The following is a 26,322-nucleotide window of genomic DNA, read 5'->3' as shown; positions in this document are numbered from 1 at the left end:
GCTCCTGACACCATCTTTTAAGCATCCTTGCGTTGGTTTTGTCGTCACTAATAGTTACGATATAGCAGCTCGTCCAAGAATATTCGCTTTATGGAGTTCTCGGCGGACAGTGTCGATAGATACGAGTTCTCGACAATCGCTATTGAGCTCTGCAGTCGCTTTAACAGCCGTAGTTTTTGTGTTGTTTTGACAGAATTCGTGTTAGCGTTCGACGATCTCTGTCATTTAGTACTGATTGGTGCCGACTATTATTACGATGATGTTTTCCCATGTTTTGTGTAGGCTGTCATGACTATTGAAGCAGTTGCTCTTTCGACATTTAGTAAGTTGGCTGTCTTGGTTACTGATGCTCCAGCTAATAGGGCCACCACAATCTACCCTCTTTGGAACTCTTTTAGGTCTTTCATTGACTGTGGCCGTGAGGTTATAGGCGCTTCTGTCCGGAACCACGCCGCTGCTACAGTCGCAGGTTCGAATCCTGACTCGGGTATGGATGTGTGTGATGTCCTAAGGTTAGTTACGTTTAAGTAGTTCTAAGTCTAGGGGACTCATGAGCTCAGATGTTAAGTCCCATAGTGCTTGGAGTCATTTGAAATCTCTCATCGAACGTCGACGTCGGCCTCTGAATGCAAATACGAAGTGTGCACTATTCGTAAACAACGTGCCCTGATGCTTGGTCCGTACAGTCCAGTGCGACACCTGCCTTACTGTGTTGTTAACCGCCAGACACAACCAGCACATTATTTTACCTATTCCCTGTATGTCAGCCTGATTCCACCATCTTAGGCAGCTGTCTGATGAAGCCACGAACCAGCCGTTACGTTGATATGTACAAACAGGTCGGTTTCCGACTTTGACCACAGCCTCGTGCCCATAAAATGAAAGTTACTAATCTGCCAGTGGTCAATGTAGCTTAAGTCAGTTCGTTTCCCCATTTTCAATACTTACTGTTGCTAGATTAGATCTCCATTCGTGTCCGCTCCGCTTGTTGGGGTTCCATACCACAGTCGGGGATCATTTTGCTGTCCGTCTGTCTGTATGTCTTTCTGAATGACTGTTAAAAACTCTTTTTCTCGGGAACGTACCAAATTGAAATTTATGTCACATACTGTCTATGGTCCCTTGGTAGTGTAACAAAGTAAAGCTTGTAAGACAATGGAATCAACAGATACGGCAATAGAAGTAACATATTTTGATACGTGCAAACTCATTATTTAAAACCAATATAGTGCTTTCCGTCGACCCCGAATTATGAAATTTGGCAAGAAGGAAAATTACACAGTGCAAGAAAAGGAAAAAAAAGAAAGTTTCTAATACTTAATTATATAATAAGAAAAAAAATATCACTCTCCACGTTTCATACCTGCTGATGTAGCCTTGTCTAGTACTAATTTTATTTTATTAGTTTTGTTTATTAATAGAAACTGTTATGTGGGTATGCTATTCCTATTTTGTATTAAAGGTTTTCCTGTTTGCTCTATTGTTATCTATGTACTGTTCAATTTTTACTTTTTTATTGCATTACCACCACACTCTCAAAGATGTTACTGATGGAATGTTTCTACTTCAGTCTGGACGTGTTACTTCTCTTCCAATTTTGTTTGCAAACATTGTAACTTCTTTGGTGATAGTACTCAGTAAATGTCTGAAGATGGCCTTGTAAGCCGAAAACTGGTTAACAATAAAAGTAATATTGTGTAACAAAAGGAAACTGGTGCTTTTCATTTATTACAAAAATATTTCTTTCGTCAAAACCAGTATCTTGTCTCCCACCATCCAAACTTCACAGAAGCTCTCCGGCGAAACTTTCAGGACTAGCACTCCAGGAAGAAAGGATATTACGGAGACATGTCTTAGCCACAGCCTGAGGGATGTTTCCAGAGTGAAATTTTAGCTCTGCAGCGGAGTGTGTGCTGATATGAAACTTCGTGGCAGATAAAAACTGTGTCCCCGGATGGAGACTCGAAATCGGGACTTTTGCCTTTCGTGGGTTCAAAATGGTTCAAATGGCTCTGAGTACTATGGGACTTAACATCTGAGGTCATCAGTCCACTAGAACTTAGAAATACTTAAACCTAGCTAACCTAAGGACGTCATACAAATCCATGCCCGAGGCAGGATTCGAACCTGCGACCGTAGCGGTCGCGCGGTTCCTGACTGAAGCGCGTAGAACCGCTCCACCATTCCGGCCGCACCTTTCGTGGGAAAGTGCCGTATCGACAGTGCACTTGCCCACTAAAGTAAAGGTCCTGAGTTCGAGTCTCCGTTCGGGACACAGTTTTAATCTCACACGAAGTTTCACATCAGCGTTCATTCTGCCACAGAGCTAAAATTTCATTCCGGATTTCTTTTCGCATTTATTATCCGACTTCAGACTTTAAACTAAAATTTTCTGGAAAGTCGCGGAATTCCCGGGACCTACATCAGTAAAGACGCCAATAACAAGCAAAAACCGTCGGGATTCTCCTCTCCCGGTATGGGTCAACTGTCTATACATCTAATTGTGGGTAACGCACAGAGCTCATGTAATATTCGCATCTGGGCACTTTTTGTTTATTTTTACAACAATAGCTATTACCACCCTGTCTCTCATTTCCTAATTCGGAACCAATGAGTAGCAATCGTGCAGATTTTTTGTGCCGGAATACAGTATTAAGCCATCGCTCCTAGACATAACCCACTAGTCTGTAAGGTGGCTATAATTCCGCACCTTACAGGCACTCATCCACATACTTTGCTGTGATCTATAACCACAATTAGATGTTGTTTGATAGGTTGTACATCGTATATATGCATATTTAAAGGAGACTGACACTGTCACGTACGCCTTGTAAATATTTGTTAACGTTTATTGCATGAAAGGTGACGGAGTGTCCATATTATCAGAACGGCATAATGAATGATTGCCTATACTAGTAGAGGTTGGAATGCCAATGGAGATGAAACAGCAGGTGAAACTCAAGCTCTGGGTGGAAGGTCCTCACAGGTATTGGTCCCGCTTAAAAACAGGAAGTAGCTGGACAGATGTCATGGCACCTGAGCTCTGGAGCACAATAGAGTGGCGGCCAGCCGCTAATGTAAGTTAGAGGAACAAAAAAGCGGCGCCTCGGATTATTACTCAGAAGCACACCATTGTACGAGTACAGGTTTTTCCTCGCAAACATTCCGCACTGGACGACAAAAGACTAAAATATGGTTGGTCGGCGTTCGGAAGAACTGTAGAGAGGGAAAATATTCCGTGGTTTTGGGAATATAATTCGTTTTCGGAATTACGAGGGTGGGGAGCCGAGCCTTGCTGGTAAGCCAGCGGTGGAGAGACGAAGTCTTCCGTTGTGAGCGCCTGTGTGTGACCGTCGCTCGGTATCAGCTTTATTGGTACGGACGGACTTGCTGTCTTTGCTCTCAGGAGAGTTAATAGTTAGAACAGTCGTGCACTGTAATGTTGCGAACCTATACGATTCTGGACTTCACCTCAGGGTTGGAAGTCGTCGTTGAGTACGCAGTGTTCAGTGATTGAGAGCACTTCTTCTGCCTATACTTATGTTGAGACGTTATCTGCTCCGTCTTTGTGGCTCGGACATAGCGTTTCTCGTCTGTAGAACACAGAGAGGAGAAGACAGTATTAGACTATATTTGTGAGAGGACCGCCTTCTACCGTCCTAGTGTTTGAAGGAGTTTATTTTGCGGCTGGATTTCTTCTATCGTCGCAGTCGAGTACGAGAACCATCACTTCGATGCATCAGATGCAGTACATTCGGTTATGTCGCAACTTGCTTCGGCTTATTAGAGCTATAAAGCTAAACAGCTGTGATCACGTTAGTTTATTTGCACTGAGGTTCCACACCACCGTAGATCATCTTTGAAAGTAGTGTCTTCTAGTGTTTGGTACGTAGATAATGTCAATCATTACGCATTATTTATGTTATATCGTGTGGCCATAAAAAAGGGCAGAGTTGGGCAATTGATTAGTAATTTTACTTAGGAAATATTGACATTTGTAATAAAGGGTGTTTTTTCAATCTATAATACATGTATGATAAGAAACAACGTTTATCATGTAGTAGTGATAGTTGCCTTAATCATTCATTTATGTTTAGATTCTAATTTATATGATAAAAAGAATTAAGAGTTCCTACGATCTTTATTATTATTTTCAGCCATAATGTTATACACACAACACAAGATGGCGAACTGTAGAATGTGAGTCTGTACGATTATCGAGGTTTGTGGACTGTGATTGTGTGGGATAATTATTTATTTCAAGTTTCTGCTAACAGGCACTTTTTATTTTATTTTATGGTTACTCTAACATAATGCAACGCTTTTCGAACATGTTCTGTTCATTTTCAAGCGTTAATACATATATACATACATACATACATAGAGAAATATTACTTAAAACTAAACAGTCTTCAACTAGATTAGTCTGGAACACTTTGTCCATTGTTTTTTTAATTTTTTATTGTAGCTGCTGGTGTGGCATTTGGGAGCGGGGGGGGGGGGGGGGGGGGGAGGGGGGGGGAGTGTATATCTAGAAATCGAAATCAGTGATGTCTTCTGCTGGTTTCCTTCTTTGTGGTTGAGTATGTATATCACAGCCTGTATCGGAGGCAGATAGATTTGCATCAGTTGTGTGTTACGAAAATAGTGTGAAAGGCTTTTATATGACAGTTGATCACTTACAATTTCATAATCTTGCTTCTTCACTCGCATCACTGGTGTAATGGCGGAGCTGTTGATTGACATTACACTATTGCACATTATATTTCGTCACTGACTGCCACTGCACAAATTGCTTCGATGTTATGGACACAACAAAAGATGGCGAACTGTGGCATGTGAGTCTGTACGATTATCGAGGTTTTGTATCGATATTCTTGGTTCTAGTCAAATATTTACTTTGACATTTCTTGAATCTATTGACTTAGAATTGGCTAAAAACTGTTGAAGACTTTTCAGGCCGGCCGCTGTGGTCTAGCGGTTAAAGCGCTCAGTCCTGAACCGCGCTACCGCTACGGTCGCAGGTTCGAATCCTGCCTCGGGCATGGATGTGTGTGATGTCCTTAGGTTAGTTAGGTTTAAGTAGTTCTAAGTTCTAGGGGACTGATGACCACAGATGTTAAGTCCCATAGTGCTCAGAGCCATTTGAACCATTTTTGAACTTTTCAGTTTTTGAATATGGTTATTTCATTTAGAATGTTATCTTCAAGCTTTGTGTTATGCATGAAAATTTCCATTTCTTCCATGATATCCATTCTTTTACTTTTTCCCACTTTGTGTAAAATTTCGAGGTTGCGTTCGATTTTCAAAGGGTAGCCTGTGTCCTTAATTTGAGTTGGTACTGCTGATTTGTTACATTTATCAAGCCTGTAGCAGTCTAAGTGATCTTTGAATCGGATTCTGAAATTTCTGCCTGTTTGGCCGATATAATATTTATTACATTGGCTACAGGTAATTTTGTAAATGCTAGATGCATCAAGACTTGTATCGGGTGGTTTTATATTGTGAATAAGCTTCCTACTTAGGTTGTTGTTGGTGCTGAAGCTAATTTTTACTTCTGTGTTTTTGGAATAGTTTTGCTAATTTGTCGCCGGCCGCGGTGGTCTAGCGGTTCAGGCGCTCAGTCCTGAACCGTGCGACTTCTATGGTGCCAGGTTCGAATCCTGCCTCGGGCATGGATGTGTGTGATGTCCTTAGGCTATTTAGGTTTAATTAGTTATGAGTTCTAGGGGACTGATGACCACAGATGTTAAGTCTCATAGTGCTCAGAGCCATTTGAACCATTTTTTGCTAATTTGTCAGAGACTGTTCCAAGATACGGCATTTTTACATATTTGACTGCTGGGGCACTGTCAGTTGTGAGTGTAGTTTGAAGTTGTTTGTTCAGCTTATTTTTTCTGTTGTCATGGTATTAATTAGAGAAGGGTCATATCCATTCTTTATTGCAGTATATGTTATGGTTTCTACTGTATTTCTTGTTGGAGTTCTGTATGTTGAAGCGGAAATTTGTGTGCTCGGTACAGCATTGATCTATAAGCAGCTTTTTTGTGGGAGGAGGGATGTGTTGAGGAGTTTGGTGTAGTGGTGTCAGTGCCAGTAGGTTTTCTGTAAACATTTAAAGCTACCTTTTGGTTCTGTTTTGATATTTTTATGTCAAAAATAGGTATGGTCTTCTTGCTGTTCAAGGGTGATGTGAATATTTTTATGTAGGCTATTGATTTTGTTAAAGATATGCTTCAGGGGGTAGACAGACAGGGCCAAATCATCATTGTAGCGTTTATCGTTTTCCGTTGCGCACAGTAATTTTACACCTGCTTGGAGTAGCATCTTGGAACTGTTTCAGTGGATCTCGCTGTAGAAAACGTGCGGCAGAAAAACGCATAAAACGGAGTATTTTCCTGTAACGTCCCTGAGCTGGCAACTGGTCTCTCTGACAGGAAAGAGGCTCCGGAATGGAGACATCACACTTCCTGTGGTCCCGCTCATCCTGCGGAAAAGACGTCCGCTTCGCGTTTCCTTATACCGGAGCCTGGCTCCCAGCAGTGGCCACTGTGCGTGTTTCCACCTCAGCCTCGAAGTCTTACGATGCATCCAGCCGGCGTCGCTACGTCGCTGCTGGCCATACTGGCTGCAAATGGCACGGCAGTACTCGACTGCGTGTGTACCCACGTCCAGCGCCGCTACGATCACTACGGCTACGTTGGACAACTAATATACGGAACCTACTGTCGAGAGTTCAGTGAGTACTCATTCGTCCAGTACGTGTTCACACTACGTTATCCACCTTGCTGTTCTGAACAACTGAGAGGTAGCTATAAAATAACGGGACAGGTGGTGTGAACGACTGATAGAACATCAAAGCTACAGTCGCTGTGCCTGCAATTCAGTGTACATATAGTTTGATCCGTGACGATTTACAAACAATAGCAGGAAATTTAAGGGGGGGAGTCACTACTGTGAATGGTAAAATACCAGTGGTTACAGGTGTTGGAGCAGCACCTTTTTTTTAGGACAGGTAAGACAGAAAGATGTCAAGTTCTACGAGAGGTCAGGTTTAGGAAAGAAACTAAACAGCACAATTCTAGCACATTGAATCACCAATCACAGCTGTCAATTATAAATTTTCACCAATCACCAGAAATTTTATCTCCACCAAGTTGTATCTCAGTCCTAGGTAATTGCATTGATGAATTAAAGTCGCCCAACCCAGTTGACATAATCTGCCTCTCTGAACACCATGTGACCACTGGTATAGGAACTAGGCCTAAGCACAATGAGAAACTCAGACAGGAGAGTACTGCAAATGTTAGAATAAGGAAAGGTTCTCATAAAAGTAAATTAAAAATAATGTAAGCATATTTCATCAAGATATTGGGAGTTTAAAGAATAAAATAGATGAGCTTCTGGTTTGTTTAGAAGATTTAGAAGCTCAGGATGAAATAGATATACTATGCCTTTCTAAGCATCACATTGTTACTGATGTGGACAAGGTAAATGTAAGTGGATATAAGCTCTCTGTGCATGTAATTAGAAAAAATATGGAGAAAGGAGGAGTTCACATATATGTCAAAAGCTATCATTGTGCAAAAAGTATAGCAAAAAAAAGTTCTGTGTAGAGAAACAGATAGAAGGATGTGCCTGTGAGCTTAAATTAAATAAAGGTACATTTATAATTGTAGCTGTATATAGGTCCCCATTGGGAAAGTTTCATATATTTCTGAAAAATTTGGACTCCTCGTTGTGCTATCTGTCAGACAGGGGGAAGCAAATTATTATTTGTGGGGACTTCAATGTAGATTCTCTAAAGAGGGTAACAGGAAAAATGACCTTAAACTATTACTCGGTTCTTTCAATTTGACACCCATTACTGATTTTCCTACTCGGTTGGTAAAGGATAGCAGCTCACTGATAGATAACTTCTTTATAGGCCAAGATAATTTTAACCAAATAAATGCGGAGCCTGCTGAGAATGGTCATTCTGATCATGGTGCACAGCTAGTTACAATATATGACACAGCTCCATTCAGCAGTACTAAACAGTTCTCCAAAGTAGTACCTTCAGTCAACGATTTAACAATTGCAAATTTCAGGGAAAGCCTACAGCAGTTAGACTGGGATGATGTGTACCGTGAACCCGATGCCAATTGAAAACATAATTTATTTCATGACACTTTTGTAAATGGATTTGAAAACTGCTTCCCGAAGAAAATAGTTAAATATACTCGTAAGAAAGCGTGTATCAAACCATGGCTCACTAAGGGTATAAAAATATCTTGTAACCGGAAAAGGGAAATGTATCTAACAGCAAGAAAGAGTAGTAACCCAGAAACTATCAAACATTATAAAAACTGCTGCGCTATATTAAGAAAAGTTATTAAAAATCCAGAAGTATGTGTATCATTTATGAAATCAGCAACTCTGAAAATAAAATTAAAACAATTTGGAATATTCTTAAAAGAGAAAAAGGTCAACCAAGAGCACAGGAAGACAGTTGTACCAACAAATTGAATGAAAGCTTTACGAACAAAAAGTCAGAAGTTGAAAATATTTTTAATAATCATTTTTTAATGTTGTGGATATAGTAGGATCCAGGTGTTCATTAGAAGATGCTAGGCTGTTAATGGTAGGGGCCATACATATGCAATTTGATACAATTGAAATCTCACCCACTTCTCCCTCTGAAATTAGGAAAATAATAAACTTGCTTAAAAGCAAAAACTCACATGGAATTGCTGGCATTTTCAGCAAAATACTAAAAGCTTGTTCTCAACAGATAAGTAAGATTCTCAGCCACCTGTGTAATAGCTCTCTGGAACAGGGCATTTTGCCTGATATTTTGAAATATGCTATTGTTATACCTTTGCATAAAAAAGGGGATAGATTTGATGTCAACGATTACCATCCAATCTCCCTTCTAGCAGATTTATCCAAAAATTTTGAGAAAGTAATTTATTCAAGAATAGCCTTACGTATCTGTAAAAATGAATTACTAACAAAATGTCAGTTTGGTTTCCAGAAAGGTTTTTCAACAGAAAATGCCATATATGCTTTCACCAATCAAATTTTGAATGATCTGAATAACCGGACACCACCCATTTGGATTTTTTGTGATCTCTCAAAGGCTTTTGATTGAGTAAATCATGAAATTCTGCTAGACAAGCTCAAGTATTGTGGTATGAGTAGGACAGTGCACAAATGGTTTAATTCGTACCTAACTGGAAGAGTGCAGAAAGTTGAAATAAGCAGTTCTCATAATATGCAAAGATGGGCACATTCCTCAAACTGGGGAACTATCAAGAATAGGGTTCCACAAGGGTCGGTCTTGGGTCCTTTGTTGTTCTTAATATATATCAATGTCTTGCCATTCTATATTCATGAAGAGGCATCTTTGCTGATGATACAGGCATAGTAATCACACTTGACAAACAAGAATTAACTGATGAAATTGTCAATAATGTCTTTCAGAAAACTATTGAGTAGTTTCTTGTAAATGGACTCTCACTGAATTTTGATAAGACACAGTACATACAGTTCTGTACAGAAAATGGTATGACGCCATTAATAAATATAGATCTTAATCAGAAGCATATAGCTGAGGTAGAATATTCAAAATTTTTATGTATGTCCATTGATGAGAGATTAAATTGGAAGAAACACACTGATGATCTGCTGAAACGTTTGAGTTCAGCTACTTATGCAATAAGGGTCATTGCAAATTTTGGTGATAAACATCTTAGTAAATTAGCTTACTGCGCCTATTTTCATTCATTGTTTGCATATGGCATCATATTTTGGGGTAATTCACCACTGAGGAATAAAGTATTTATTGACAAAACCGTGTAATCAGAATAATAGCTAGAGTCCACCCAAGATCATCCTGCAGACATCCTGCAGACATTTATTTAAGGATCTAGGGATATTCACAGTAGTGTCTCAGTATATATATACTATCTTATGAAATTTGTTATTAACAACCAAACCCAATTCAAAAGTAATAGCAGTGTGCATAACTACAATACTAGGAGAAAGGACGATCTTTACTATTCAAGATTAAATCTAACTTTGGCACAGAAAGGGGTGAATTATATTTCCACTAAAGTCTTTGGTCACTTACAAAATAGTATCAAAAGTCTGACAGATAACCAACAAGTATTTAAGAAGAAATTAAAAGAATTTCTGAATGACAACTACATCTACTCCATAGAGGAATTTTTAGATATAAATTAAGAAAAAAAGAAAAAACCAAACAAAATTTTTTAAAAAAACAATAAAAAATAAAAAATTAAAAGTTGTTATACTAATTATGTTGTTAAATTAACTTAATTATGTCATGTATTGGAAAATTTGACTCGTTCCACATCATTACGAAATATCGTATTCATGATCCATGGAACTAGTATTAAACTAATCTAATCTAATCTAATCAAAAATTCAAGGATGGAGGAGACGGATAAATGTATCAATTTGAGTCAAGGGTCCTTGGCTCGGAAACGAACGAGTCGAAAGTTACAAGCGAAAACCGTTCTGATACCTCTGACAGTGGAATACATGATCGGCACTGTTCTTGCTAAGACTGTAGGGCAGGCAACTTTCAGAGCGGCAGTATGGACTAAAAGAAAGAAAAATGGCCTTTAAAATGCATCCGTGAGGAGCCATGAGCACATGTTCACCTTCGCTACTGTGAAACAGTGTCCTCTATTGAACAAGTGCTCATAGCCCTTAAGGTATGCATGTTAGAACCCATGTTTACTGTATATTTTTGCTTTTTTGATCCTTACCACTTCGCTGAAAGTTGCCTTACCACCAACAACAATGCCGGTGCATGTATTCCATTGTCAGAGGTATCATAACGGTTTTCGCTTGTAACTTCCCACTCCTTCATTTCCTGTAGAGGTATTCTTACCTCAAATTGATACATTCATCCTTCTCCATCATGGGCTCCGACGTAAAACTTCATGTATTAAGTCCCCGCTGCAACATCGAGAAGTGTGTAACATGAAGTGTGAAACACCTACTTACACAGGAAGAAATTATCATCACGATAAAATAAGAGAAATCAGGGCTCCCACAGAAAAATTTAAGTGCTCGTTTTTGCCGCGTGCCTTTCGGGAGTGGAACGGTAGAGAGACAGCTTGAAGGTGGTTCATTGAACCCTCTGCCAGGCACTTTATTGTGAATAGCAGAGTAATCACGTAGATCTAGATCTATGGAGTGAACATAGCCTACTGCGTGTGTTCTCAACATCAAACCGGGCTACTTATGTGATTCTGGGTCAACGTTGCTTGTCTTCAATTTGCGGTGAAAGCGAAACTTGAACATTGCTTTGACTGACACGTTTCTGCACCTCTGAGTTTTAGTAACAAGCTATGATGCAGTCTTGTTGTTGTTATGAATATAAAGAGAAGTACGTGAAAGGACGAACAGCTACTTCTCATAGGTATGTACAACAAATGTATAATTGTAAATGTCATATTGAGATGAGTCACTTTACATGTTGAAAAATATCGAGGCAAGGTACTATAAAGTCTTGTAGTCTACAGACAATTTCTGCGACCTTATGGCCATACGTTTACGAGACAGGTGCTAGATGAATTTGCAAGTGTGTTTGGTAAACTGCCAGGCAGTGTACACATTTTGGTGCTATGTTCATACGCAGATAAAATTTATACGTGACAGTCTAATTAATTACCTTCGATTTACGCAGGTTCTCAAAGCCTTGTGTGTAACAAAATATTTCTTAATGAGACACTACCATATACAGTGCCATTATAATTTAATTAAATAAAACACAGTCAGCAATATTAATCAGTGCAGTAGAAAACCTAAAACGACGTTGTTGGCTGTCACTTCTTTTATTGTTCCAAAATTCGGGCACTGATCTTTTTTTCTGCTTAGTGTATGGTTTCACTTTACTGATGAGGTGGCGAAAAAATGTTGCAGAAATTTTACTTGTCTATGACACATAGAACGTTAAATATAGAAAAACTAAAAATAAAAATAGACAAGCATGTGGAGCAAATCGGTTGTTGTATGTACAGTGACAATTTCATAGTTCCAAAAGTAATGTTTTTTCGTAACACTTTGGTGCCGTGTACATACGCTTTGCCACGGAGTATGGGACCTCATCATCATCATCACAGTGTCACTACAATGTAATCAATCAGAGGTTCGACAATATGAATAAGTGCAATGGTAAACGTAAAAAATATTGTTGTGTATCACTTTTTTCTATTACCGAAAAAACATGCATAAAGTGGAATATGGGCAATGATATTGTGGCGAAGAAGTACAATGCCATTGCTCTTCACATCTTTAAGCCAAGTTGAGTTCCTGGCACCAAATTGTTAAACTGTCTGTGAAACGCTATACGGGCTAAAATGAGCCGCCCAAATACCACGTGACTTGACCTGAAGAGATGTTGAGTTCTGCTCATTCGAGTGCTCACCCCGTAAATACCATATTCATGCTCTACGAGCGTGAAGCCTTTTTAGTTGAACTTCGCACCTCTGTTGTAAGTAGACAAATCACTGTGACGGTGGCCCTCGTTTTTGTAGGCGCTGTTATTTTGTTTTGGCGGAATAATGTTAAGTGAAATAATAAGGCAGCGAATTGTCGTAAGGTTCCACATAAGACACGCAAAAACCTCTACTGAAGCCTGCTATTAAAAGAAGTGTGCAGCGAAGATTGTTTATCACGTACGTGAGTTCTTGAGTCGTTGAAGCCTTTGCAAGGTGGACTAGAAGTCGTTGAAGATGACTCACGCCCGGGACGCCCTTCATCATAAAGAACGGTTGTAAATGTCAATGAAGTACATAATCTGATTCTATCGATAGGTGAAAGTGTAGGAATTGCAAAGGATTCATAAAGCAAATTTTACAAAACCAATTTAACACGACAAAAGCGCGATACAACAAAAAGAAGCCCCTTGAAAACGTTTGTATTGACATTTTTAATATAATGAAAATAATCCTAATTTATTGGAAAGAGTGATAAAATGTGACCAGTCTTGGTTTTTCACATTTGATCCGCAAACTAAGCGCCAGCACACGCACTGGAAGCAACGAACTTCACCGAGAGCGAAAAGAGCTCGAATGAGCAAATCAAGGTTCAAAGCCAAAACGATTGTTTTTCTTTTCACAGTTCAGAAATTTTGTATCTTCACTGGGTTCTTGAAGATCAGACTCTTAATAAACAATTATACCTTCAGGTTGTTGCTCAGCTCCGTCAGAAAAAAGGAAGAAACGACCCGAATTGTGGAAAAACAGGTCATGGTTCCGCATGAAGACAACGTACCGGCTCACCCCGCGTTGTCTGTTACGAGGTTTTTAACGAAGTGCAGCATCTCAGTGTTAGACCACCCACCTTACGCGCCTGACCTAGCACTACTCCCCAAGGTCAAATTTGCATCAAAAGTAATGAGACAACAACGTAAATATTGCAACATGTAATGGAGTTGCAATATTTTCGTTGTTAAAAGCAGTGTCCGAAGAAACAGTTGTATCGAGTGGCAAAAGAACAATAGTACACCGCATAAAAAAGGAGAAACATGGTGAACGGTGTGAAAAAGATCAGAACTCAAAGTTGTATATGTCGATAATTAAGTGGTAGTGCAACCACCAGGCCAGATGAGAGGAAGCGCAGATCAGCAAATCGTAAGTAATTACTTTTTTTACATAAAGAATCGCGACGTGAACTGTTCGATAATCTAAAAATAACAAAACTGTATCGTTATACATCCCACTGATGATACCTTAGAACAAGAGAAAGGCGAAACGGGTCTGGGAAAATAAATTAAGTGGTAGCAGGAACATGCGATTTTATTTACAAAACAAGTATTTCTATGCTTGCTGCGGAGGATGTCCACGCAAAAACAAACTTGTTACAGGAGGCATAAACTGAAGCTCTATACAGGGTGCCCCTTTTATCTTGATCACCCTAAAGAACTGTTTGTCCGGATGAAAATTACAAAATGTTTCAAGCAAATGTTCTTTTGCCGTCAGGGGGACATCAGTCAACATGATTGCCTCCATTGCCTCCTTTGTAGCTTTGTTTTTTACAAAGATATGAACAGCGGTATGACTTTTTTAAATGGCCCCCTGTATTTTTTTATTCGGTAATTCATTTCCTCTCCTTAATAACTATTCAAAAATGTATCATAGTGCAGCATTAACTGAAACATAACGTTATTAATTACATAACACAACACTGACAGGAAACAAATGAAAACCAAGTAAAAACTTAACACAAAATTGACTCTGACTGTCCTGTACCATTGCCCAGGAATAGAACATTCCAAGGTGCTCAAATTGGTGATCCTGGCAGGATACCTTCCGTTCAGAACACGACGTGCACGCAAGGCATTACGTGCTGGAAATCCATCGTGTTGATACCACAAAAACATTCTGGTTCTTAGCGGCACTTCATCCATAGGAATTTGGCATACGCTGTGTCGTTTAGACTACCATTGATGAAATAAGGACCAGTTAATGTAGTACCAAGCATCCCACAGCAGACGTTAACTTTCCATTGACGCTGATGTTAAATCTGTCTAAGCCATTGGACCAATAGGTCTAATGCATGTTCCTTGTATTTACCTGTCCTCTGTTTTAGAAGGAATATTCATCGGTATATAGAACATTGAAGTTCGGGTTGGCGAGGATTTGCTGCTGTGCCCACTGACAGAACTGAACACGATCTGGAAATCACTCCCATGGAATTCTTGATGTAGATGTACATTGTAAGAATGGAACCGGCGACGTGTAAGAATACGATGTGGACTGATTTGAGGAATGTCAATCTCGAGTTCAAGCTGTCGTGTGCTCACATGTGGATTCATAGCAACGGAAACGAGAACAGTAATTTCGGCAGCTTCGTCTGTGCGAGTGCTACGACGATTGCCTTGTCGTGGGTTGAAACTTCCTGTTTCCTGAAGCGTCGCAACAAGACGAGAAAACATCCGTCTGAAAGGCGAGTTCTTGTCAGGATATCGCTCTCTGTACAGTTCCGCTGCCTGTGTAGCATTTCGCCTATCTTCAACAACAACAATAAAGGAAACGTTACGTGGATGCAATTTGTAGGTTCAAAAATGGTTCAAATGGCTCTGAGCACTATGGGACTAAACACCTGAGGTCATCAGTCTACTGACTGGTTTGATGGGGCCCGCCACGAATTCCTTTCCTGTGCTAACCTCTTCATCTCAGCGTAGCACTTCCAACCTACGTCCTCAATTATTTGCTGAATGTATTCCAATCTGTCTGCCTCTACAGTTTTTGCCCTCTACAGCTACCTCTAGTACCATGGAAGTCATTCCCTCACGTCTTAGCAGATGTCCTATCATCCTGTCCCTTCTCCTTATCAGTGTTTTCCACATACTCCTTTCCTCTCCGATTCTGCGTATAACCTCCTCATTGCTTACCTTATCAGTCCACCTAATTTTTAACATTCGTCTATAGCACCACATCTCAAATGCTTCGATTCTCTTCTGTTCCGGTTTTCCCACAGTCCATGTTTCACTACCATACAATGCTGTACTCCAGACGTACATCCTCCGAAATTTCTTCCTCAAATTAAGGCCGGTATTTGATATTAGTAGACTTCTCTTGGCCAGAAATGCCTTTTTTGCCATAGCGAGTCTGCTTTTGATGTCTTCCTTGCTCCGTCCGTCATTGGTTATTTTACTGCCTAGGTAGCAGAATTCCTTAACTTCACTCTTCGTGACCATCAATCCTGATGCTAAGTTTCTCGCTGTTCTCATTTCTACTACTTCTCATTACCTTCGTCTTTCTCCTATTTACTCTCAAACCATACTCTGTACTCATTAGACTGTTCATTCCGTTCAGCAGATCATTTAATTCTTCTTCACTTTCACTCAGAATAGCAATGTCATTAGCGAATCGTATCACTGATATCCTTTCACCTTGTATTTTAATTCCACTCCTGAACCTTTCTTTTATATCCATCATTGCTTCCTCGATGTACAGATTGAAGAGTAGGGGCGAAAGGCTACAGCCTTGTCTTACACCCTTCTTAATACGAGCACTTCGTTCCTGATCGTCCACTTTTATTATTCCCTCTTGGTTGTTGTACATACTTTATATGACCCGTCTTTCCCTATAGCTTACACCTGCTTTTTTCAGAATCTCGAACAGCTGCACCATTTTATATTGTCGAACGCTTTTTCCAGGTCGACAAATCCTATGAACGTGTCTTGATTTTTCTTTAGCCTTGCTTCCATTATTAGCCGTAACGTCAGAATTGCCTCTCTCGTGCCTTTATTTTTCCTAAAGCCAACCTGATCGTCACCTAGCGCATTCTCAATTTTCTTTTCCATTCTTCTGTATATTATTCTTGTAAGCAGCTTCGATGCATGAGCTGTTAAGCTGATTGTGCGATAATTCTCGCACTTGTCAGCTCTTGCCGTCTTCGGAATTGTGTGGATGATGCTTTTCCGAAAGTCAGATGGTATGTCGCCAGACTCATATATTCTACACTCCAACGTGAATAGTCGTTTTGTTGCCACTTCCGCCAATGATTTTAGACATTCTGATGGAATGTTATCTATCCCTTCTGCCTTATTTGACCGTAAGTCCTCTAAAGCTCTTTTAAATTCCGATTCTAATACTGGATCTCCTATCTCTTCTAAATCGTCTCCTGTTTCTTCTTCTATCACATCAGACAAATCTTCACCCTCATAGAGGCTTTCAATGTATTCTTTCCAACTATCTGCTCTCTCCTCTGCATTTAACACTGGAACTCCCGTTGCACTCTTAATGTTACCACCGTTGCTTTTAATGTCACCAAAGGTTGTTTTGACTTTCCTGTATGCTGAGTCTGTCCTTCCTACAATCATATCTTTTTCGAAGTCTTCACATTTTTCCTGCAGCCATTTCGTCTTAGCTTCCCTGCTCTTCCTATTTATTTCATTCCTCAGCGGCTTCTATTTCTGTATTCCTGATTTTCCCGGAACATGTTTGTACTCCCTCCTTTCATCAATCAACTGACCATGATGTAATCTAATTGAAATCTTCCCGTATATCCCGGCCTTTTCCAAGTATACCTCCTCCTCTTGTGATTCTTGAACAGGGTATTCGCTATTACTAGCTGAAACTTGTTACAGAACTCAATTAGTCTTTCTCCTCTTTCATTCCTTGTCCCAAGCCCATATTCTCCTGTAACCTTTTCTTCTACTCCCCCTACAACTGCATTCCAGTCGCCCATGACTATTAGATTTTCGTCCCCCTTTACATACTGCATTACCCTTTCAATATCCTCATACACTTTCTCTATCCGTTCATCTTCAGCTTGCGACGTCGGCGTGTATACCTGAACTATGGTTGTAACACACCTTCTGCCCTACCTTCCTATTCATAATGAATCCTACACCTTTTATACCATTTTCTGCTGCTGTTGATATTACCCAATACTCATCTGACCAGAAATCCTTGTCTTCCTTCCACTTCACTTCACTGACCCCTACTATATCCCCCTACCACGTTCCAGCTTCTGACATTCCACGCCCCGACTCGTAGAACGTTATCCTTTCGTTGATTATTCAATCTTCTTCTCATCGTAACCTCCCCCTTGGCAGTCCCCTCCCAGAGATCCGAGTGGGGGACTATTCCGGAATCTTTTGCCAATGGAGAGATCATCATGACACTTCAACTACAGGCCACATGTCCTGTGGATACACGTTACGTCTTTAATGCAGTGGTTTCCATTGCCTTCTGCATCCTCATGTCGTTGATCATTGCTGATTCTTCCGCCTTTAGGGGCAATTTCCCACCCCTAGGACAAGAGAGTGCCCTGAACCTCTATCTGCTCCTCCGCCCTCTTTGATAAGGCCGTTGGCAGAATGAGGCTGACTTCTTATGCCGGAAGTCTTCGGCCGTCAATGCTGATTATTTATCAAAATTTAGGCAGGGGCGGGGATCGAACCCGGGACCGAAAACGTTTTGATTATGAATCAAAAACGCTACCCCTAGACCACGGGTTCGATCCCTAGAAATTAGAACTACTTAAACGTAACTAACCTAAGGACATCACACACGTCCATGCCCGAGGCAGGATTCGAACCTGCGACCGTAGCAGTCACGCGGATCCGGACTGAGCGCCTTAACCGCGAGAACACCGCGGCCGGCGCAATTTGTAGGAAGGACAGGCTTTACTGTATGCCTACTCTACACAACAGCATTTTAAAGGACTGAACTACTGTGCTACATGTACCCGTACATAAGAAAACAGTATTGCAATTACTGTTCTGCTAACTTACATTCCCCACAAATGAGTGGCATTTCTACCTTCTCTTCGTTGGTGTACGTTCTGCTCACACAACTCTTCAACTGACGATGGTTGATGGATTGACGGGTGTGCAATCTACTTATGTTTACGTTCGTCCTCTGCCAATGTCAGCACGTGAATGTGTGTCATTACCCAGAGTATCTGCACTAAGGCCGGCCGGTGTGGACGTGCGGTTCTAGGCGCTATAGTCTGGAGTAGAGCGACCGCTACGATCGCAGGTTCGAATCCTGCCTCAGTCATGGATGTGTGTGATGCCCTTAGGTTAGTTAGGTTTAATTAGTTCTAAGTTCTAGGCGACTGATGACCTCAGAAGTCAAGTCGCATAGTGCTCAGAGCCATTTGAACCTGCACTAAGAGCTGGGAGCATCAACGTCAGTCTTGTGTTGTGTAATTAATAACGTTGTGTTTCAGACAATAGTACACTGGCATACGTATTTGAATACGTCTTTAGGAGAGGAAATGAATTACTGAATAAAAAATAATGGGTGCCATTTAAAAAAGTCATACCGCTGTTCATATCTTTGTAAAAAACAAAGCTACAACGAAGGCAATTATACTGATTGATGTCCCCCTGACGCCTAAAGAACATTTGCTTGAAACATTTTCTAATTTGCATCTGGACAAACAGTTATTTAGGGTGAAACTTCCTGGCAGATTAAAACTGTGTGCTCGACCGAGACTCGAACTCAGGACCTTTGCCTTTCGCGGGCAAGTGCTCTACCATCTGAGCAACCGGGCGTGAGTCGTGAGTCGTGCTTCGGTAGCTCAGATGGTAGAGCACTTGCCCGCAAAATGCAAAGGTCCCGAGTTCGATTCTCGGTTGGGCGCACAGTTTCAATCTCCCAGGAAGTTTCATATCAGTGCACACTCCGCTGCAGAGTGAAAATCTCATTCTGGAAACATCCCCCAGGCTGTAGCTAAGCCATGTCTCCACTATATCCTTCCTTTCGAGAGTGCTAGTTCTCCAAGGTTTGCAGGAGAGCTTCTGTAAAGTTTGGAAGGTAGGAGACGAGATACTGGCAGAAGTAAACCGGTGAGTAGCGGACGGGAGTCGTGCTTCGGTAGCGCAGATGGTAGAGCACTTGCCCGCGAAAGGCAAAGGTCCCGAGTTCGAGTCTCGGTCGGGCACACAGTTTTAATCTGCCATGAAGTTTCATATCAGCGCATACTCCGCTGCAGAGTGAAAATCTCATTCTGGAGTTATTTAGGGTGGTCAAGATAAATGGGACACCCCGTATAACCAGTCGATCGACGATGGAGTGTCGATGTAACATTACTAGCTACACTGTAGCGAGGTCTTTGCGGGTTTACTGAAGAAAGATAAGTATTCCGTGATTTCTAGACGTTACAGCTATTTTTTAAATTAAATTCTTCGCCAAACTGTTTCTTACATCACCGAGTCTCAAAGAGACTCCAGAATTTCGACACATTTAAACCGTACAGAGTGTCGAGTATGGGTGCAGTGCTCTGTCATAGCCGATTTACTGGGCTGTAAGAGCCGTGTCTATACTACGGTGTCCCATGCATCTTTCCTGGACTGCACGAGAAAGGAGTAAGTTTAGAAGTCCAAAAATGGTTCAAATGGCTCTGAGCACTATGGGACTCAACTGCTGTGGTCATCAGTCCCCTAGAACTTAGAGCTACTTAAACCTAACTAACTTAAGGACATCACACACATCCATGCCCGAGGCAGGATTCGAACCTGCGACCGTAGCAGTCGCACGGTTCCGGACTGCGCGCCTAGAACCGTGAGACCACCGCGGCCGGCTAAGTTTAGAAGTCATGCACCCCGTGCACCTTAAACGAATCTGAGAGGAAGAAACTTTGTATGTTCACGGTAAATGATAACAGCCAGACAGTTGCAGGGTAAAGATTTATTGAAATCCTTGACCACGGTTTCGGTATATCTACATATACCTTCATCAGAAGCAAAAATGCACCTGAACAGCAAGACACCTTCATTAGCAAAAAACTTAGCACCACAATTGAGATAGAAGAAAAAACAAAACAATAAAAAAACACGGTTACTTATAGATTTAAGTAACCGTGAAAATTGCCAAGGTATTACAAGCACAAAAAGTTATAGTCGCTTACTAAAATCACATCCTGCCGTGGAGATACGTAAAACAATAGTGTCAAAGGCGTCGTCAGTAGTTAAAATTAAAATATCACCTCCATCTGTAAAGTATAAGTATGAAGAGAAGGTCGATGCGAACACGGCATATTATCAATACTTAGCCTGTGAACTAGCGTGAAGAGGGTGTGGAAGCCCTAAGGCAGCCAGTTTCACCGAGAGAAAGCACTTGTGGTATGCGCGAGACACTCGTGCAGACTAAACCCAGGGATACATACTCATGCGCATCAAAATTTTAAAGGTTATGTTAATTCAAACCCTCTGTCTTAATAAATGAAATATATCAGAACCATTTAAAACACCTACATACAATAGAAAATACGAAACCAATTTGCCTGTGTTCTAATGCCAAGTAGGTGAAGCTTACGCTAAGGAACACATCTAACGAGAGAAGGCACCAGTGTTAATGCGCGAGAATCTCGCGCAAATTAAAGACTAGTGTACATACTAGCGAAAACGAACAAAATGTTGTAGTAAATCGAAACCATCTGTCGTTGTGAATAAAAAACATAACAGAATAATTTAAACCACACATACACATCGGAAACCGGGAACAAGAAGTATAAAAAATACGCAAAATCGCAACAAGACAGTAAAGCAGCATCTCACCAGCATCAACAGACAAGAAAACTAGCTTCTAGTCAGCCAGACTATATTGCGTTAGATCAAGGATGGGTTTGTCATCTTAGAAACAATAGTATCTTTAGCAAATCACAGTTTGGGTTTCAGAAGGGTTGCTCTACTGAGAATGCCATTTGCATGTTCACTCACCAGATTCTACAAGCATTAAACAATACAGTCGCACCGACTGGTATTTTCTGCGACCTATCTAAGACATTTGACTGTATGAATCACGGTATTCTGCTGGATAAATTAAAGTTTTATGTTATTGACGGTAAATCGAACCAATGGACATTGTCATATTTAACCTTAAGAATGCTGAAAGCTTTACTTAGTAATTCTAGCAACAAAAATCAGGAATATGAGTCTGACGAATGAGGTCCCTCAAGCTTCAGTCTTAGGTCCACTACTGTTCCTCCAACATGTAATCAAGCTTCCATCTATATACAACAAACAGAGTAAGTTCTTTTTGCAGATAACACTAGTAATGTAATCAATTCAAGAACACCTACACAAACAGTAGAAATTGTAAACAAGGTTCAATAAAGTATCATCAACTAGTTTTCCACAAATGATTTCACCCTCAGTTTTATGTAAAAAGACACATCTACAGTTCTTCTCGTCTAGGGATACTATGCCAATGACTAGTGTAAGACGTGGTGAGGAAATAATTAATGTGAATCACCTAATGTAACTGAGTTACAGTGACAGAAGCCTCCTCAGCGTGTCAGGCACCATTCACGTCATCCAAATGATGCAAAATCTGAAGATGACTCGTAATTAAAAGGCCGCCGATCAGGAGTTAACATCGGCTGCGATCAAGACTGTCTTTAAATAATTTTATAATAGCTTTTCTGTATTTTTATATCACATATCTCTGACAATATTCGCATTGCAAATAAAAAATTGTGAAGGAACTTATAAAGTTCTGTGATTTGCTCCTCCAAACTGAATTTATCGTCAAGCTGTAATCCCAATAACTGAACACCCTCAGCTTCTTCTGGATACTTGTCGTCATATTTTGTGCATTAATGGCAGGAAATCTCTTACAACTTCAGAACTGCATATAGTGTATCTTTACAAAGTTTAGTGTCAGACTTGGCTACTAAACATTTACGAATGTTTGTAAGAATTTCATGAAGCGATCGTTCTAAGACCATAATTGATCTGTGATACTATACTATTGGGCATTAAAATAGCAACACCACGAAGATTACGTGCTACAGACGCGAAGTTTAACCGACAGGTAGAAGATGCTGTGATAGGCAAATGATTAGCTTTTCAGAGCAAGGTTGGCGCCGGTGACGACACCTACAACGTGCTGACATGAAGAAAGTCTCCAACCGATTTCTCAGACACAAACACCAGTTGAACGGCGTTGCCTGGTGAATCGTTGTTGTGATGCCTTGTGTAAGGAGGAGAACTGCGTAGCAACACGTTTCCGACTTTGGTAAAGGTCTGATTGTAGCCTATCGCGATTGCGGTTTATCGTATCAAGACATTGGTGCCCGCGTTGGTCGAGATCCAAAGACTGTTAGCAGAATATGGAATCAGTGGGTAAAGGAGGGTAATACGAAACGCCGTGCTGGATTCCAACGGCCTCGTACCACTAGCAGTCGAGATGACAGGCATCTTATCCGCATGTCTGTAACGGATCGTGCAGCCACGTCTCGATCCCTGACTCAGCAGATGGGGACTTTTGCAAGACAACAACCATCTGCACGAACAGTTCGGCGACGTTTGCAGCAGCAGGGACTATCACCTCCGAGACCATGGCTGCGGTTACCCTTGACGCTGCATCACAGACAGGAGTGCTTGCGATGGTGTACTCAACGACGAACCTAGGTGCATAAATGGCAAAACGTCATTTTTTCGGATGAATTCAGGTTCTGTTTACAGCATCATGATGGTCACATCCGTGTTTGGCAACATCGCGGTGAACGCACATTAGAAGCGTGTATTCGTCATTGCCATACTGTCATATTAGCCGACGTGATGTTATGTAGTGCCATTGGTTACACGTCTCGGTCACCTCTTGTTCGCACTGACGGCACTTTGAACAGTGGACGTTACATTTAAGATGTGTTACGACCCGTGGCTCTACCCTTCATTCGATCCCTGCGAAACCCTACATTTCAGCATGATAATGCACGACCGCATGTTGCAGGTCCTGTATGGGCCTTTATGGATACAGAAAATGTTCGACTGCTTCCCTGGCCAGAACATTCTCCAGATCTCTCATCAATTGAAAACGTCTGGTCAATGGTGGCCGAGCAACTGCCTCTTCACAATACGCCAGTCACTACTCTTGATGAACTGTGGTATTGTGTTGAAGCTGAATGGGCACTTGTACCTGCGCACGCCATCCAACCTCTGTTTGGCCTAATGCCCATGCGTATCAAGGGCGTTATTATGGCCAGAGGTGGTTGTTCTTGGTACGGATTTCTCAGGATCTATGCACCCAAATTGCATGAAAATGTAATCACATGTCAGTCCTAGTATAATATATTTGTCCAATGAATACGCGTTTATCATCTGCATTTCTTCTTGGTGTAACAATTTTAATGACCAGTATTGTATTTTATTAATGTTAGGTCTTGTGAACTTCGCTGTCCTTAATGATGGGTTCCTAATTACTCAACTAGCCACAAATACTTTTTAAATGTTTTATTTTAGTGACATAGTCATTTTGAACTACCCTGCCCAACTTCAGATGCATATTTTCGGCAGAGCGATGTTTTTTGAAATAGGCGACATGCTGTTGACCAAGCCATCTATGTAACGAAAATATTAGCCATCTGAAGACGCAAATGGTATCCTGGAACTGGTTATGGCACTAAAATAAAACATTTAAAAAGTGTTTGTGGCTGGTTCCTTCATTCACCAACTATAATTGATTTGCTATTTACTGTAGTGTTGATTTCAGATGCAAACAAATTAAATTTGGAATCTGGTAATGTTACAGATGAAAGAAAAAAGAAGAGACCTAAAATGGAAACTTGTGGAACACCACATGTAATTTTGTTTTAAGTTGGGTCACGCCCTTGCCTTCCCTTTGTTTCCTATCAGAGTTATAGGATTTGAACTATTTTGCAGATTTTCCTTTACACCTTCATTCCATATTGACGTTTGTTGGTTGCCACCATCACGGTGTTTCAGCGTCAGTGGCTAGTTGTGTCGATGTAGACGGAATTTCTTACTAAAAGCTAGTCTGAACAGTGTATAAAACCTCAATATGACTGAAAGAACCTTTTGCAGGACAGTTTGACGTTTCTCTAAAGTGCGAGACCCTCCAGCAGCCGTCCATCGCGGTGAAAGCTTTGCTGCGTGTTTTACCAAGCTGGACGTTGGGACAGCAACGTCTCGGCTTCGGGGAGTGCGTCGATGCACTGGCGGCGATTCGCGGACTTACCAACGACACGGCAGAGCCACAGTTCAGCAGAGACCTCTGGTGCTTCATCGCTGACGACTGTATTGATTCCTGTTCTGTGCCGGGGTATGTACGCCACGGAAGGCACCAGCCACCTATCTTATGTTGTTGTTGTTGTCTTCAGTCCTGAGACTGGTTTGATGCAGCTCTCCATGCTACTCTATCCTGTGCAAGCCGCTTCATCTCCCAGTACCTACTGCAACCTACATCCTTCTGAATCTGCTTAGTGTACTCATCTCTCGGTCTCCCTCTACGATTTTTACCCTCCACGCTGCCCTCCAATGCTAAATTTGTGATCCCTTGATGCCTCAAAACATGTCCTACCAACCGATCCCTTCTTCTAGTCAAGTTGTGCCACAAACTTCTCTTCTCTCCAATCCTATTCAATACCTCCTCATTAGTTATGTGATCTACCCATCTAATCTTCAGCATTCTTCTGTAGCACCACATTTCAAAAGCTTCTATTCTCTTCTTGTCCAAACCAGTTATCGTCCATGTTTCACTTCCATACATGGCTACACTCCAAACAAATACTTTCAGAAACGACTTCCTGATACATAAATCTATATTCGATGTTAACAAATTTCTCTTCTTCAGAAACGCTTTCCTTGCCATTGCCAGTCTACATTTTATATCCTCTCTACTTCGACCATCATCAGTTATTTTACTTCCTAAATAGCAAAACTCCTTCACTACTTTAAGTGTCTCATTTCCTAATCTAATTCCCTCAGCATCACCCGATTTAATTTGACTACATTCCATTATCCTAGTTTTGCTTTTGTTGATGTTCATCTTATATCCTCTTTTCAAGACACTGTCCATTCCGTTTAACTGCTCTTCCAAATCCTTTGCCGTCTCTGACAGAATTACAATTTCATCGGCGAACCTCAAAGTTTTTACTTCTTCTCCATGAATTTTAATACCTCCTCCAAATGTTTCTTTCCTTTCCTTTACTGCTTGCTCAATATACAGATTGAATAACATCGGGGAGAGGCTACAACCCTGTCTCACTCCTTTCCCAACCACTGCTTCCCTTTCATGCCTCTCGACTTTAATAACTGCCATCTGGTTTCTGTTCAAATTGTAAATAGCCTTTCGCTCCCTGTATTTTACCCCTGCCACCTTTAGAATTTGAAAAAGAGTATTCCAGTCAACATTGTCAAAAGCTTTCTCTAAGTCTACAAATGCTAGAAACGTAGGTTTGCCTTTTCTTAATCTTTCTTCTAAGATAAGTCGTAAGGTCAGTAATTAATTACAAAACAGTGTACATAGCAAAGGCACAATTGTTACAAGGTAGCCCGTTTCGATCATCTTCAGACCTTCAAAGCCGTACTGATGGACGATGGCTAAGTTTTGACCAGGAACCTCTGAATGACGATAATGAACTCCTCTTTGGTTCAGTTGTTCCTGCTCCATGCACAGCCATTGTCCATCAATATGCTGTTGAAGGTTCGAAGATGATCATGTGATGATCGAAATCCGTCACCTCGTAATAAACGTCTTTGTGATCTAGTCTCCTTAACGTCCGGCCCCAGTAGCTGTAGGGTGAATCCTAAGGGCCTGGGTTCGATTCTCGGCTGGGTCGGATTTTCTCCGCTCACGGACTGGGTGTTGTGTTGTCCTAACCATCAGCAATTCATCCCCATTGACGCGCAAGTCACCGAAGTGGCGTCAAATCGAGAGACTTGCACCCGGCGAACGGTATACCCGACGGGAGGCCCTAGTCACACGTCGTTTACATTTTAGTCTCTTTTACGAGGGTCGTTCAATAAGTAATACCTCACTTTTCTTTTCTCAGAACCTACTTATCGTTAAGAGTCAGAATTTGGTGACAATATAC

General features: G+C 41.0%; 1 protein-coding gene across 1 annotated transcript in view; it reads left to right on the top strand.

The window, feature by feature from the left end:
• The first annotated feature begins 6,560 nt into the window (after nucleotides 1-6,560).
• Nucleotides 6,561-26,322, top strand: part of LOC126292152 (uncharacterized) — a 69,192-nt gene continuing 49,430 nt past the window's right edge. Inside the window, exons 1-2 of the mRNA XM_049985991.1 lie at nucleotides 6,561-6,739; nucleotides 24,311-24,548. Of these exons, the coding sequence (XP_049841948.1) occupies nucleotides 6,586-6,739; nucleotides 24,311-24,548 (392 nt within the window). The 5' untranslated portion in view covers nucleotides 6,561-6,585. The remainder of the gene's footprint in view (nucleotides 6,740-24,310; nucleotides 24,549-26,322) is intronic.

Source organism: Schistocerca gregaria, chromosome 9 (genome assembly GCF_023897955.1).
Source record: "Schistocerca gregaria isolate iqSchGreg1 chromosome 9, iqSchGreg1.2, whole genome shotgun sequence".
Lineage (NCBI taxonomy): Eukaryota > Metazoa > Arthropoda > Insecta > Orthoptera > Acrididae > Schistocerca > Schistocerca gregaria.
Note: the sequence above shows the minus strand (reverse complement) of the source record. Positions and strands in the feature narration are given on the sequence as shown.